Source organism: Capricornis sumatraensis, chromosome 20 (assembly GCF_032405125.1).
Source record: "Capricornis sumatraensis isolate serow.1 chromosome 20, serow.2, whole genome shotgun sequence".
NCBI lineage: Eukaryota > Metazoa > Chordata > Mammalia > Artiodactyla > Bovidae > Capricornis > Capricornis sumatraensis.
The window spans coordinates 27,532,278-27,549,451 of NC_091088.1; the positions used below are offsets into that span (position 1 = coordinate 27,532,278).

A 17,174-nucleotide genomic window follows, 5' to 3' on the forward strand; every position below is an offset into this window, starting at 1 on the left:
TAACATTTCATTGTTCAGTATGATTTTGAAGCTGAATTAATGCCTAAAACATGGGTAATATCTCTTAAAATGTCATGTGAATAATGTACACAGATATATGTCAATCGCTGAAAGGGTTACAATGTACCTGTCACATGAAAAGTTTGGTTTTGCTCAGAAAAGTGTATGTAATACCTAGATTTATTTTTCACTTAAAGATAGAAATTTTAATATTCATTATAGAAATTGATTAAATGTTTTTCTCTAGTTGATGTATGAACAAGAAGAGAACGTGACTGATTTTTCAGGGTTTTTACCTCACTCTTTCTAAGTAAAAAATTTATCTTACTATACTGCAATGATTTTAATCATTTCTTTCTTGATAATGGCTTCTGTTTAACAGGAAGGTGGTTTGAAGTTGACATTTCAGAAGCAAGGGCTCGCTCAGAGAAGGCCACTGGACAGTGAAGACTGTGCTCCTGGGCAGCAGCAGTACCTCACTCGACTTCGGGACCTTCAAGGTGCGTCAGAGAGCAGCCTCGCCAGTTTCCCAAAATCCCTACCACTATCAGGTGAATATGCTAGTAATCACTGCCTCAGCATGAAATAGTCCATTCTTCCTAAATCCTTCCTAAATCCTCACTTACTCACAGAATACTTGCAAGAACAAGATTGTTTCTACTTTAAACAGCCCTTTTATTATAAGAAAGCTCTAAAATATCACAAAATTTCTTCTTTGGAAGCAAATTCTGCCCACAGTTGGTTCTTCTCAATGATTATATTTTTGTCTTTAAAGGCATTACAGAAATAACCTAGTCAAATGTCCGCATGATAATCTTAACTTTTTGAAACCAATGATAATATCTCCCCTTGAGCTACGTTTTGTTCTAACTTTTTGGCAATGTGAATCATAATTATTAAATACTGAATTAGTCCCATGTGTTCTGTACTCTAAAGGCACTGAGGAATCCATCCATGAGAAGTTGTTTTGTTTCTGTTGATCTAGTTGTACTTTAGTTTGTCTGTGTCCCTCTTAAAGTGTCCTATCAACAATTGAGAATTTTAGTTAAGAGTAGTTGAGTCTTAAAATGTATGGACCACACACACTAATCATAAAAAAAATGTATCTTTTCAGTTAAACGCAGATGAATGACTGGAATTTCCTTTGTACCTCTGTATACATAAAGTTAAGGACTCTATTTCGGTTGCCATCCAATACTTGAAAACATTTCAAAACTCCTGTGCTTGTAATTTCCTAAAATTTGGGAAAATAATGCTATATTATAGATGTTAAATTGATTGCTGTTTCCAGTAGCTACTGTTACCACTTTCTAATTGTAAATTATAATTAAATAATGAATTAGAGTCATCAGAATTTTGTCACATAGTTTCATTAACCATTCACTGTAATTCTCTAATTACTAGACTTTCAGACAAGTATGATTGAGCCATCATTCTCTTACTGAAGTATAAATCCCCCAAATTGTGCTTTACAATGGCAGTGTTGTTATTATTTCTTTTTCCCATGAGAAAATGGGAAGAGGTGGAGAAGATAAGTTCTGGGATTTTTTTGTCCAACATAAGTGTGTTTAATAATGCTGCTGCTTGTACCTTGATTATGCCAGAACTATAGAGTGGGATTGATACTTTTGTCATCTGAACATTTTATTACTGTTGCAGCTGAAGACTTTCAAAGACTACAGCCTTTGCCTATAAGTAATTCTTTGGTAAATAATACTGTTTTAATAGTGTCAATAGTAATTATAATGCTAACTGGCACCTATACAAAATATTAGAAAGCCAAAACATTAAAACTAGATAAAATTATTTAAGAATTACATCCCATTCATCTTGATAATTGCAAATGTGAAATTTTTCTTTTGGCCATGCAACACGGTATGAAGGATCTTAATTCCCCAACCAGGGATTGAACCTGTGCCCCTCCATTGGGAGCACAAAGTTTTAATCACTAGACTACCAGAGAAATTCCCTTGAATGTGAAATCTAGCTCTGTCTTCTTACAGGACTTTTAGGAAATCTGTTAACATTTTTGAGCCTTTTCTTGTTTGTGAAGTGAGGGGTTGGGGTGAGAGGAAAGGTAGCATTGTTAGATAGATTAAATAATACATGTGAAGTGACTGGAATGGAACTTGGCACATAATTAGATGCTAAACAGATGTTAAAAATAGATTTTAGAATTGGGTATTGAATAAATGCTATTGTAATTCTTCATATTGAGCCCTTTTTATGTCTATATGAGTATGCCTCTGAATTTTATCTAAAAGCTTTGAATGAAGAGATATTGTGTAGTGTAAATTAATTAATGAAAGAAAGTAAAATAGCATAAATGATAAGTCTTTAGTTTATTCCAGAAACCACCTGGAATAGTAATCAAAAGATGGTAGAGCTAAACACCCTGGAGCTGAATTCTGTCATTTACCAACTGTTGTGACATTGGGCTTGCTGATCACATTTATAAAATTGGCTTAATACCACTCTGTTTTGTTTGTTCTGTTTTTGATAATTTAAGAAGACATTTGTAAGACTTAGTCTAGTTTATGATGACACCTAGTAGGAACTCAATAGAAAGTGATATTTATTTTAAATTTTAATATTATTATAATTACATCTTACAAAAGACAACACAGGCTTTATGAAATAGAATAAGTTAAAATTTCCATTTTGGATTCTAGCCCAAAATAAATCAGTAATGTTTGTAAAAATCGCTCTCAAGAAGAAATTAAGGCAGCTGGGTTTTTGTTGTTTTTAAAAAAAAAAGAAAGGGAAGTGTCTTTCATGAGTACACAGGACTTGCTCAAGAAATTCTCCTTGGATGATTGAAAATGTATTTCTCGCTACAAGCTGAACCATTATAAGCAAACATCTCATTCTTAATAATATTTTCTCTCATAAGAATATTCTAGATGATGTACTCTTTAAGGACAGGAACTGTGTCTTACCTTTGAACCATCCTAGTGCTTTGTACGTAGCTGTTTAAAAATATGTATCTATTGGGAAAAAATGAATGCATGGAACTGTTTGATTCATACCTCTTACAAACTTTTTTTTATGGAGTGCCTACTGAAATAAGGAGTGTTTAACTGGCAAGAAACACTGGTGATCTTAGGGAAAATACCTTAAATAGTCTGGTCAAGGGCAGACTTTGGGAATTTAAGGAGTGAAGTTTGTTGTGAAAAAGAGGAGCATGACAGATACTAACGTTTCAAAAGTTTTGAAGGCTGTGAAAAAGCCAAAATAAGTTTATTTTTTGTGTTGGGCCATGATTTTAAGTTGATATAAATCTAATGTAGATTAAGATTTTTTGGCACCAAAAAAGCAAAGATAAATGGTAAAGCAAACTTATACTTAAAGATAAAGTAGGAATTAATGGATTCAAAAAAGGTGGAAAGGCTTGCCTTGTACACTGGAAAGTCATGCTTCTTCTCTGAAAGGGGACGAAAGAAATATATGTGGATATCCAAGGGAAAATTTTGAGGAGACATGTTAAAACTTGAAAGAGGCCTGGATTGCAGTTCTCCTGGGTTTTAAATGAGAAGTGGGGTGGTATTTTTAGTTCAAAAAAAAAGTATGTGCTTTTTTTTTTAATTAAACATTTTCTTTTATTTTGATCATAAGTCTCATTATAAGCATTCATTATTTTATTGTTTTATTGGAGTATAGTTTACTTATAATGTTGTATTAATTTCTGCTATCCAACAAAGTAAGTCACTATGTCTATATCTATCTGTCTGTATATATACACACACACACACACACACACACTCTTTTCCATTATGGTTTATCACAGGGTATTTAAGATAGTTCCCTGTGCTTATACAGTAGGACTTCCTGTTTATCCATCCTGTATATGATAGTTGGCATCTGTTAATCCCAAACTCCCAGTCCATCCCCCTAAAAGTGATTACTTTTAATCTAAGAACTAGATTTTTATCACTCTTTTGCATTTTTAATTTGTTAGGTACTCCCATTCAATCAACCCTTGGTGCCAATGGAGTTTTATTAGACAACCAGCCTGTAGTCAAAAAAAGGCGGGGAAGGAGGAAGAATGTAGAAGGTGTTGACATCCTCTTTTTTAACAGAAATAAACCACCTAATCATGTAAGTAAAGTAATGCTTAAAAGCTACTGATCCTTGAGTCCAAAATTCATCCTAGTAAAGATACATATTGCTGCTTTGTGAATTTTTTGTGAATAATAAAAATAACTGGAAAATTAGGAGTATACTGTATAGTTTTTTAGATTGTATCTCAGTAGAGTCCAGCACTGGCCAAGATTCATGAAAATTTTAAATTTAAAAGACTTAGAAGAAATTTTAAACAATTTTTGTTTCTCTTCAAAAAGAACTGCTTCGTTGGACCAAAATCAGAATGCTAAAGCGTGGAAATAAAATTTTCATTTGGTGTTTTTCTACAGGTTACGTTAGGCTTAACCACCTCACAGATTTCTACAGGGATAAATCCAGCACTATCCTATACTCAACCTCAAGGAATTCCTGATACAGAAACTCCTGTTCCAGTTATTAACCTTAAAGATGGGACAAGACTTGCAGGCGATGATGCACCGAAGAGAAAGGATTTGGAAAAGTGGCTTAAGGAGCACCCAGGTTATGTGGAAGATTTAGGAGCTTTTATTCCTGTAGGTGATACCTTATAAATCGTAGTATATTTTATGTCTGTGATTCATTACATCTGTAATGATGAAGCATAAATTCTCACCAAGTTATATTAAATATGTATTCTGCCCAAGATTTAGGAAACATTAGCAGCAAAAACTAATGACCATCTTTCCTATGATATAATATCATTTTCCATTTTTCATTCTGTATTCAATGTGTTTAATAAAAGTCACCTGTCATATACAGACTACTATCATAGACCCAAGGACAGTTATAAAGGTATAAAACCTCCATTCCTTTCCCTCAAGGAGTTTATTTTAAAATAATAAAAATGATCATAGTAAACATTTATTGAGACTTAACTCTGTACCTGGCTTTATACTTAGCACTTATATGCATTATCTCATTAACACTCCCAAACTTTATCAGAATGGCCTTGTTATAACTTTATAAAGAAATGGAAACTGAAATTTTAAATAGTGCAAAGTCACGCAGCTAATAAGTCTTAAATCCACTGTCCAAACCTCTGCTCTTAAGATCTTATAAGAATACAGGTACATAGATTATATTAGTCAAGATGAGAATAGGTCTATTCATTTGCATTTTCCTTATCCTCTTAAATACTTCCTACTCACTATCTTATGGGCATATGGCTTTCTTACTTATAGAAATGTATTATTTCAGTTTGTACTCTCAGATGCTTATGTACTAGATTTTGTGTCAGTCTCCCTTGTTGTTTCTATATATTTTATAAGGTAAAAGAGTAGTTTTTTTTTTTTCAGAAAATGCCACTAATTCTCAAACTTCACTTAATTCTTTTTATTAAAAATAAAAAGCCAAATAAAGCTCTTAAAAGGGACAGGATTTCAGTAAGATGAGCAATAATAAAACGAGTATGGCAATTCTGAAGATAATGAGAATCATTAGTTTAACCCTGTAACAACTTAACTTGTTAGAAAATAACATTCATTTATTTAGTCAATTTTTATTGAGCAACTGCTGTGTGCTAGTTACTGTTGTAAGGGATTTAGGATAAAACAGTGAACAATATAAAGTCCTTGCCCTTTTGGCAGTTATACTCTCGTCTCAGAAGATTCTCAGAGCTTTCTCTTACTACTGCAAAGGAGTCTTTATTACTTTTTTTAACTTAGAGCCATTCATCATTTTCACTGCAAATAACCCTTTTATCACAATGTTTTATATAATGTTATAAGACAATTTTAAGACATTGCTATAAGCCGCATTTGTTTGAGTAGAGAATACAACATAATGTTGGTATGATTTCCCAAGGGCACTTGATGTTAATGGTTTCTTGGCTCTCACACGCTACTGTGGTATGTCTACAGCAAAAGGATTGTGACGTGGTATATGTACTAACCCTTCAATATATAACATAAATAGTTGGCCCTTGAACAACACAGGAGTTAAGAGATACTGACGCATGTCACCCTCCACAGCCAAAAATTCAAGTATAGTGTTACAATTAGCCTTCCATGTCCTCAGTTACACATCCTTGGATTCAATCAACAGTGGATCGTGTAGTCACTGGGAAAAAAAATCCACGTATAAGTGGACCTACACAGTTGAAACCCATGTTGTTCAAGGGTCAACTGTATTACTATATGTTATATATACCATGTATCTTCAATTTTACATGGTTAAATTACTTGGATCAGTTTATTTGTGCCATTTGCATAGTTAAAGATTTTACAGCTATTTCTTTGTCTATGTATTTTAGAGAATGCAGCTCCATGAGGGGAGACCCAAACAAAAAAGGCATCGCTGCAGAAACCCCAATAAATTAGATGTTAATAGTCTCACTGGAGAAGAACGTGTTCAGCTGATTAACAGAAGAAATGCCAGAAAGGTATTTGCATATTATTTGTTGTTAATTTTTCATACTGATGCACTGTGTAAGAGGTTTCTAGAACACTGTTTCATTATGCAGTATTTTCTAACAGACGTAGTTGGGTTAAATCTAGAAGATTTGAGGGGAAAAGGCACGGACTACAATTTTATGCAGTCTAATTTCAAATCCCACACCTTTGGCTAAGCTGTCCAATGAATAAGTTACATCTGTACCTTTGCAGTGCCACTGAACCAGGGCACTGCGTCTAAGGCAGTAGTTCTCAAAAGGGGGTAACTTTGTCCTCCAAGGGACATTTAGCAATCGGGACATTTTTGATAGTCTTAGCTCTGGATGAAGGAGGTGGGTGTTGGGGAGGTTGGTGAGCTGCTGGCCGGATGCTGTTGGCCTTGGCGGGTGGAGGCCAGGAATGCTGCTATACCTCCTGTAATACACAGGACAGCCCCCACGACACCAATCCAAAATGGTCTGTGGTGCAGAGGTTGAGAAACTCTGCTGAAAGGGAACACTATTCTCATCATAGCCATTACAGATTTATATATATTTATCATGTATTGATAATTCCATCATTAGGACTTAAAGTGTCTTCTTCTATCAAAATTGGCATATTATATAATTTTCTGATAGATGGAAATTAAATATCTTGAATCAAATGTCTTAAAGCAAAGATAAAACGTCTTATCTTAGAGACAAATGGTACCCCTTGCTAATCTTCTTGCTTTACTGATTGATGAATGGTAAGAGCTAGGTTTTTCCAGGTTTTTCTTATTTCTGAATCAAATGTGGCACAACATTTGTTTCCCCAAATTGTTTCTGTTTTATGTATGTATTGGTATATGTCTCTTTTACCTCACAAAGTAAGTGATAGAACAGTTGAGGCACCCTTTTGTAAGTTTATAGCTTTGACACTTTTATTGTTTTTTATTCTGATGAGCAAGCAGCACAATAAGTAAAAAAAAGGAAAAAGAAATGGCCTTCAAAGTAAGAACATCAAGTTTCCCATTGAATTCCTTCACTCACAAATTAAATTACCCTACATAGATCCCTAGTTAATTCCCTACTTCTGTTTTGCTCTCTGTTGAATGACCTCACTGCTAGTATAAAAATACATGAAATCATTTTAATTTTCCAGAAGTATTGAAATTGGAAGAATACCATTTTTAAAATAACAATTATCTTAATATTATTGTATGTACTAACTCATTAAAATTAATACTACTTTTTCCCCAAGTTTGTTCAGCTTTTGTTAGTAGATTAAGATGATGTCAGATGTATTAGGGGAAGAACAAGATGACATTTTAGTTGCATTTTACTTAAATTTTGTGCTTACACAGATCATGTTACAAATCTTTGCACTTCATCTTATAACAAAAATTAACCTTTATAGATATGAATAAATTTGTCTTAGCCAGTTTTAAGGAAATGGAACCATTTTGAAATTTTTACTTGGTTTAATATTAAACATCCTAAATTTTATTTTTAATTATAGTAGCCTGGTAAAGGACCTGTTAATTTCCCTTGGTTTGTAGATTTCTTTATTCTGAGTTTCTAGAGTACAGGCTTTAAACCATGCAGAGGGCCTCTAGTTTGAACTGGAGCTTAATGAAGGAGATAATAAAAAGGAGATCGCAACAGAAAATTGAGAGGCTAAGTAAAAACTATAGAAAATAATTAGATAAGAATATAGATATTATAACTGACCACATTAAACCCTGTCTGTATCCTAACAAGATATAGTATCTATTCATTCAGAAAGCTGTGGGAATAGGAATTATTCAAGAAGTGTCCTTAGACTCCAAAGGTACATTAAATTGGTAGGTTGAAATCATTTAAATATTTAAAGGGATATGTTTATTTTTATACTTTCAGGGTTCAGTTCAGTTCAGTTGCACAGTCATGTCCGACTCTTTGCGACCCCATGGACTGCAGCACGTCAGACTTCCCTGTCCATCACCAACTCCTGGAGTTTACTCAAACTCATGTCTATTGAGTCGGTGATGCCATCCAACCATCTCATCTTCCTTCGTCCCCTTCTCCTCTCGCCTTAAATCTTTCCCAGCATCAGGGTTTTTTCAGATGAGTCAGTGCTTCACATCAGGTAGCCAAAATATTGGAGTTTCGGCTTCAGCGTCAGTCCTTCCAATGAACACCCAGGACTGATTTCCTTTAGGATGGACTGGTTGGATCTCCTTGCAGTCCAAGGGACTCTCAAGAGTCTTCTCCAACACCACAAAAGCATCAGTTCTTCGGTGCTCAGCTTTCTTTGTAGTTCAACTCTCACATCCATACATAACTACTGGAAAAACCATAGCTTTGACTAGGCAGACTTTTGTTGGCAAAGTAATGTCTCTGCTTTTTAATATGCTGTCTAGCTTGGTTATAGCTTTTCTTCCAAGGAGCAAGCATCTTAATTTTATGGCTGCAGTCACCATCTGCAGTGATTTTGGAGCCCAAGAAAATAAAGTCTGCCACTGATTCCACTGTTTCCACATCTATTACCCATGAAGTGATGGAACCAGATGTCAGGATCTTCGTTTTCTGAATGTTGAGCTTTAAGCCAACTTTTTCACTCTCCTCTTTCACTTTCATCAAGAGGCTCTTTAGTTCTTTTTCACTTTCTGCCATAAGGGTGGTATCATCTGCCTATCTAGGGTTATTGATATTTCTCCTGGTAATCTTGATTCCAGCTTGTGCTTCATCTAGCCTGGCATTTCAGCCTGGCATCCAGCCTGACCGAAAAAAAAACTCCAGTGATGCCTACAAATACAACTTTTAGGGTATTAGTTTGCATAAAAGATAAGTGCATTGGTTTTTGAGACCTGAGTTTAAAAGCTGACCTTGACACTTACTAGTTAGCTTTAGGCAGCTTGTATAACTTCTCTGAGGCTTAATTCCTTCATTTGAAAAATAGAAATAATGCATTCTCAAATGGATATAGTGAGAACTAAAATAAATTATGTGCTTAAAGTCCTTAGCATAATACTTGGCAATATAATAATAACAACTTATATTTATTATGTGCCAGACCCTGAAGCGACTTAGCAGCAGCAGCAGACCCTTTGCTGAGCTGCTTGAATTATCTCATTTTTATAAAACCGTATGAGGGAGGTATTATTGTTATCTCCATTCTGCAGATCAGAAAACTGAGGCTCAAAGAGATTTACTAATTTGCCCGAGTTCATGTAGGTGATAAGTCTGATGACTCCAAAGGATATACTCTTAACAAGGTTACACTGCCTACCCAACATAGTAACTTCACAGTACATGGTAGTTATTTTACTGTCCAAGGAATATACATGAAACATCTAAAATTTATGGTAGCATGTTTATGTAGTATATTGATAGTTCTTATGGGTTGTGGTAGTCCTTTTTACTATAATCAAGATTGTCAGGGTGGTTCAAAGAATACATGTGTTTTAAAGAAATAAACTCTGTATAGCACAGATTAAAAGAAAGAAATGTCTTCACATTTAATATGCTTTTAAGTGTCTAAGAATCTGTTTTTCATTTATAGGTTGGAGGTGCATTTGCTCCCCCTTTGAAAGATTTGTGTCGGTTCCTGAAAGAAAATGCAGAATATGGAGTAGCTCCTGAATGGGGAGATGTTGTTAAGCAGTCTGTGAGTATTTCATGAGCGCTAATTTAGACATCATTTAATTATATCTTAGATTAAATTTTAAGTTAAGAATTAACAAAATATTCCATAAATATGTGATAATATTTTTTATTTCACAGTTTTTATTTTACAGAGTATGTTGCAAACTTCTCAGATACTTGTTGAATTAGAGTGCAGAATCGGTGTATACTAACTGGTGTCATATTTCTGTTTTACCTTTTTTTTATTGTGGCTACTAGAAAATTTTAAGTTACATATGTTGTTTACATTGTTTCTATTGGACAGTGCCAGTCGAGAGGTTCTAAACTCCTAAAATTTAGGAATTTTGGTTTGTTTGTTGGGAGGGAGGGTTGTTTTGTTTTGTTTTGTTCTTACTTCTAGGAATTTTGAACCCCAGAAAATCTTGGGGGAATTTCAAGAAAGTAGCATAGGTTGTTCTCCACTCAGGACTTGGTGCTTCCCAGTCTGCAGGTGCTACTACTGTTCTGAGCCAAGTGATTTTTTTCCCCATTGAGTATCTTTTCCATCTTGGCTCTATCTCCATTATTTCCAAAGTGATAGTCAGAAAAGAGTCAGAAGCATCTCATTTTAATCATTTCTTACTTCTGTCCCTTTCCACACTGTTCTTCCAGATTAGAAGAAGGGCATTTCTTTAGTCTTCTGGTGATGTGAACAATTTAAGGGCATGGCAGTAATAAAATTTTTTGGATTTTCCAGTTTCCAGAACTATTTTACAAACCTGTGCCTTGCAGTCATAAAAGAGAACCAGAGGCTCTCTTAAGATAAAATGAGAAGTGGAAGAACTGTTTCAAGCCCTACTTAAAAATAAGATAAAACTGGGTTCTCTCTTTCATAATTGGTTATTTTGTATCAATCCAGAATAAGTTTATGAATAATTTCATATTTTTAATGGCTTATTTGTATCATAAGTTAATAGATATTGATTTTATTTTAAAATGGTTATTGTTGATGAATTTTTTTTTTTTTTTTTTAGGGATTTCTTCCAGAAAGTATGTATGAACGTATTCTCACTGGTCCTGTGGTAAGAGAGGAAGTAAGCAGGCGAGGGAGACGACCTAAAAGTGGAATTGCGAAGGCCACTGCGGCGGCAGCAGCTGCAACTGCTACCAGTATTTCAGGCAATCCTTTGTTAGCCAATGGATTACTTCCAGGTGTGGACCTCACAACTCTTCAGGCCTTACAACAAAACCTACAAAACTTGCAATCACTGCAAGTGACTGCAGGGCTGATGGGAATGCCTGCTGGCCTTTCTTCTGGAGGAGAAGCTAAAAATGTGGCCGCCATGTTCCCCATGCTGCTGTCGGGAATGACTGGGTTGCCAAATCTGTTGGGTATGGGAGGACTCCTGACAAAGCCGACAGAATCCGGAACAGAAGATAAAAAGGGAAATGACTCTAAGGAGGTAGAAGAGAAAAGAGAAAGGACAGAGAGCCAAAACCCCGAGAACGGCGGTGACAACTCGGTGTCAAGTTCTCCTGCACCCTCTACTGCTGCGTTAAGTACAGCTGCAGCTGCCAGCCCGTTAGCTCTGAACCCACTGTTACTATCTAATATTCTTTATCCAGGGATGCTTCTCACTCCAGGCCTTAATCTTCATATTCCAACTTTGTCTCAGTCCAACACTTTTGATGTACAGAAAAACAAAAACAGTGACTTAGGCTCATCTAAGTCTGTGGAAGTAAAGGAAGAAGATTCCAGAGTTAGAGATCAGGAAGACAAAGGGGGAACTGAACCAAGTCCTCTCCACGAAAACAGCACAGATGAGGGTTCAGAGAAAGCCGATGCTTCATCTGGATCTGATAGTACATCATCGTCATCCGAGGATTCAGATTCTAGTAATGAAGACTGATTCCCAGACTGCACTTAAATTATGAACTGATTTTGGATTTTTTTTTTCCCCTTTAATTATTAATTGTAAATACACCAGTGTTGAGTGCATCAATAACTTACTGACCGAACATTTCAGTTATTTGTTTAGAAGTGCAAACTGCTTTCAGAGACGTTTTGCATGTAATATTTCTTAAGATTCATAAGTTTCTGAACTCGTATGTACTATCAAATACATAAAGGTGTAAAATTACAACAAAAGGCATTATAATTTTGTTGGGGGTTAATTTTATGAAAATTATGCTCAATGAGAGTTGTATATTTAATATATTTGCAGTGAACACAGAATACTTTATGCATATTACTGATTTAATTTGAATATAGTTTTACAGCCTCCTTGACACCTATAATTTACAGATCAAAACTCAGCAATAATTTGGGCAGCTAATGAATGTCATGAAAGCTGTAGAATCTACATCACCATCCATTGCTTTAATTACATGAAAATGCTCTAGTGTTGTGATGCACTGCTGATATTTCCAATTCAGGTACAAGTGTGTTTTAAAGAAGAAATAAGTTTCCCAATCGGCCAATTTAACTGGCTACCTGTTACCTCAGCTGAGTTAGTTTAGGAAGTTTACATTCGTTTCTAATTCTATACTTGTTTTCAGGGGTTTTTTAAACACATCCTATATATCATGTTAATCGGGCAAGAAATATGACTTGCATTTTGCTGAGCTTAACTCTGAAATCAGTAAAATTAAGTCATAAAATAATCCTGTGTCATGTGACTTTGACACCCTCTAGACACATTTAGTTTTAACTTTTCAAAGTTTGGCCTCCTATTAGAAATAATTATGTCTCAGATGAGTAATGTCTGTTTCCAGGGTTCAGAAAAGGTAAATCATGAAATACCACTGAAAAGAACTTTTCAACACAGCATACTTCATGTAAAAGAAATTGTTTGTTTGCTTTATTTGTGTAGATTTCTATTTGTGTTTTATGTCATGGAAATATTCCAAAATTAACAGATAATAAGGTAAAGTAATATGCAGATAGTCTAAATTCATTTTGCATTTCTAGGTATAAGCAGACTAAATGTTGGCCCAGAATCAGTGTTGGGTTATCAGTTTATATTAAATATACTGAGTTGCCCATTTTGAAAATGCACTTTTAATAATCTCAAAAAATATATACATTATTCCTGTAAACCACAAAAAAAGGAAGCCTAAGGTTTCTGATCAATTTCTTAGAACCCTTTACCATGTAAAATTTGTCTGATATTTGATTTATGATACAGTTTCTCCTGCTAAAGCTGCTATTATTCTGACAAGGTAGAGGTCCAGGTTCACCTTCATATACATTGAAAACAGAGCCGAATTGGTTATAAAATACCATTTACATCCTAAGGAGAGATAAGCATTGTTCTGGTACTTAAATAAATAAGTCAGTGACAAACTTTGCTAGGGGGAAAACTACCCCACTTCTCTCCCACAGAAAAATTAACTTTCAGTTTGTTTTGCTACAACTCTATTGCTGTGTCAGGAATTAAGCAATTATATTGGATCTTCCAAGACCTTTACCAGTAAATTATGTTTCTGTATGTAAAATAATCCCTTATTAGAGAGACAGTGTTACATGTATTTACAAAATTTTATCAGTTCCATTGGGATTGTATTGATTTTTGTATTTTCCCAAAATAGTACTTTGAATTGATAGTCCTTTATGCAATGTCTTAGCAATAGTCACTATAATGCCCTTCCAGGAGAAGTGGGTAGTAATTCTTCATCATGAAAATGATATATTACATATTTAGTATCTTCCCTTTGCAGTATTGCACTTTTGTTTAACTAGAATACACCTATGAGATAGCCAAAGTTTTCAAACACAGTTAACTTAGGTTGCCGGTGGAGTATTTCAGCACCATCCATGTTTCCCTTCTCTCCCTCTAGTCCTGCCCACATGATCTTCATTCCTTTCTGTCTCCAGTTTAAAAGGGAAATAAAAAACCCTAGATCTTGTCAGTAAAATCTAATTTATATCAAATTTATGAGATAAAGTATTTTCCTAATTAGATCAAATGAATTTGGTTAACATCTTAGTGATTCTCTTTCTATGTAATAAAGGCAGTTGCAGTTTTCAAAGCATTAAGGCTAATATTAACTTTAAACATTCTCTTGGGATTCAAGATATTTCTATCTAGTACTGATTGGGGAAAAGTTGTCCAGCTATCAGCTTAAAAAAAAAAACACGCAAACATGGTTATGTAAAGTTAAGGGTTATAAGAAAGAAAGAAATCAGTAGAATTACATAATACTAAAGTTGCAGTTGAAAGGATATCCAAGTATGTGTTGGTAGTTACTAAAAGAATTATAGCTGTTATTGCCTTGTATTTATAGCCCTGTTTCAGGTTTCATGATTCAAGTCTTAGTCCAATTTTTCTTTTGGACATTTGCAATATTTACCAGTTGTGTTTTGTGTAGTCTGAATTTGCTTTCTGTAGTTGAGCAAACGTCTTAAAAAGTCATTTGTAATTTATTAAATTACTTTCTATGATGTTCTATAGAGCAAATGGAAGTTTAATTATTTTTTATTAAACATATTCTTTGACTACCCATGATGTCAGCCTCTGTACATGACAATACTTTTATTATTTTATATGTAGTTTATTCCAGTTATGAAAGAAACATTAGTCATAAATCTTTAAAAGGAAAGTGAACATTGGAAGAATTTTTACGAGACAGAAGCAGGCTATAATTATACCCACAATCTTACTATTTCCTTAAGTTCTCTTCTCCTGGACCTTTAAAAATCCAGAAAGGCTCACAGATACACCTAACCTCTTAAAGAAATCCATTTTGGAAATCAGTAACTATTTTTCCCTTGGTCTTAGAGGCTTTTCTAATTTATCACTTGTTTGTAGTGTTTGGCTGTTTTTTTTCTTTTTGTAAATACAAAAGAAATTTGTTTTCCCCCAAACTGTCAGAGTGGAACAGTGGAGTCTCATCACTCACTCATTTAACTTGACCACATTGAATTATACTGTCATGCTTAGAAAACCTTTTTTTTTTTTTTCATTTTTGTAAAATAAGGTAAACAAAAGTCAACTGCTTCATCTAATGCTTACCCAGAGGATCAGTAATATTTTCAGTGCTGGAAGAAGAATTGGCTATGTTGGATGTTTTTGCAAGACATTGCATACAAAATGATGTATTTTTTCTATATATTTTGAGCTGTAGGAAGAAAAAGAGTGAGTTGCAGGGAGAGTAATTTTTGGCTACAGGTGATGTTCAACTCACACAGTAAATTTAGAACTTAACATAAATGCAACTCCAGAACATAGCTATTTATTTTTAAATGCAGAAAAATAAAAAATTATTTAAATTATCCGTCAACCTACCCTGAAATACTGTTCATGGAGCTATCCAGTCTTATTTATATGTACATTATATACATCAGAGACAGCAGTGGTACCCCACTCCAGTACTCTCGCGTGGAAAATCCCATGGACAGAGGACCCTGGTAGGCTGCAGTTGATGGGGTCGCTGAGGGTCAGACACGACTGAACAACTTCACTTTCACTTTTCACTTTCATGCATTGGAGAAGGAAATGGCAACCCACTCCAGTGTTCTTTCCTGGAGAATCCCAGGGACGGGAGCCTGGTGGGCTGCCGTCTATGGGGTCGCACAGAGTCGGACACGACTGAAGTGACTTAGCATAGCATAGCATGTATACATATAGTGGGTTGAATAGTGTCTTTAAAAAATTCATGTCAACCCAGAACTTCAGAATGTGACCTTAATTGGAAATAGGATCTTGGCGGATAAAATCAGTTAAGATGCAGTCATACTAAATTAAGGAGGGCCCGAAACCCAATGACTGGTGTCCTTCAGAGAAGAGAAGAGGACATGAGCACAGGGAGGGGGCCATGAGACAATACGCAGAGATCAGCGCAACGCAGCTACCAGCCGCGGAGCACCAAGCATTGCCAGCGTCACGAGGAGCTGGGAGAGAAGCGTGAAGCGGATTCTCCTGCAGAGCCTCCGGGAGGAGCCAGCCTTGCCAACACCTTGATTTTGTACTTCTGGCCTAAACTCTGGTAGGAGTAAATTTCTATTGTTTGAAGCCATGTAGTTTGTGGTAGTTTGTCGGTAGCTTTAGGAAACATTTTCCTATTAAATCAGTATTATACAGGACATAATGTTTGCTGTTTTGCCTTTTAATATACAGGCCTGTATGTCAATAAGTATGCTGCAATGTGATTTTTAATACATATTGCTTATAAAGATGGAATTTATCTAACCAAAAACCTAAAAATGGACAGTTGAGTTTATATATTCATTTTTTGCATCCACCTTTAATGATGTGCTTAAACCCTAGAATTGAAATACTTCTGTTTTTAAGGTTTTTCATTTGTGTTGCCAGTGCCAGTGATGACATTAGTTAACAGGTCATTCTACCGTTAGCAACATACATTTTATGTATGATTTTATTTCTTACTAATACTGTGTATTGCATTTGAAATCATCTTAGCCATTGCTAACAGGCAAAAATAACATTTTTTAATTGAAGTATGGTTGATATACAGTATTACGTAAACAGTTGTTGTTCAGCCAGTAAGTCGTGTTTGACTCTTTTGCAGCTCTGTGGACTATACCCCACAAGGCTCCTCTGTCCATGGGATTTCCCAGGGAAGAATACTGGATTAGGTTGCCGTTTCCTTCTCTAGGCGATCTTCCCAACCCAGGGGTCAAACTCATGTCTCCTGCATTGGCAAGTTTGTTCTTTACCACTGAGCCACCAGGAAAGCCCATTATATAAATTATAGTGTGCAATATAGAGATTCACAATTTTTAAAGGTTATATTCCATTTATAGTTATTATAAAATATTGGCTATATTCCCCATGTTGTATAATATATCCTTGTCACATATTTTAGATTCTACATATAAGTGATATCACACAGTATTTGTCTGACTTATTTCACTTAGCATAATACCCTCCAAATCTGTCTGTGTTGCCAAAAATGTCAAAATTTCATTTTTTTCTATGGCTGAGTATTTTAATTGTGTGTGTGTATAACCACATCTTAATATCATAATAAATTTCAATTGTGTGTGTGTATAACCACATCTTAATATCATAATAAATTTTTAAATTGTTCTTCATTTTTCTTAGTTAAAAATAAGACTATTATAGAGAATCATGAGGAAGAAGAGAGGAAGAGA

General features: G+C 34.8%; 1 protein-coding gene across 4 annotated transcripts in view; it reads left to right on the forward strand.

Moving 5' to 3' along the window:
• CHD9 (chromodomain helicase DNA binding protein 9) overlaps positions 1–14,227 on the forward strand; it is a 128,845-nt gene extending 114,618 nt beyond the window's left edge. For all 4 annotated transcript variants that reach the window (XM_068992604.1, XM_068992605.1, XM_068992606.1 and 1 more), the window contains exons 33-38: positions 383–551; positions 3,959–4,098; positions 4,413–4,634; positions 6,353–6,481; positions 9,996–10,100; positions 11,092–14,227. In XM_068992604.1, the coding sequence (XP_068848705.1) occupies positions 383–551; positions 3,959–4,098; positions 4,413–4,634; positions 6,353–6,481; positions 9,996–10,100; positions 11,092–11,967 (1,641 nt within the window). In that variant the 3' untranslated portion in view covers positions 11,968–14,227. The remainder of the gene's footprint in view (positions 1–382; positions 552–3,958; positions 4,099–4,412; positions 4,635–6,352; positions 6,482–9,995; positions 10,101–11,091) is intronic.
• The last annotated feature ends 2,947 nt before the right edge of the window (positions 14,228–17,174 follow it).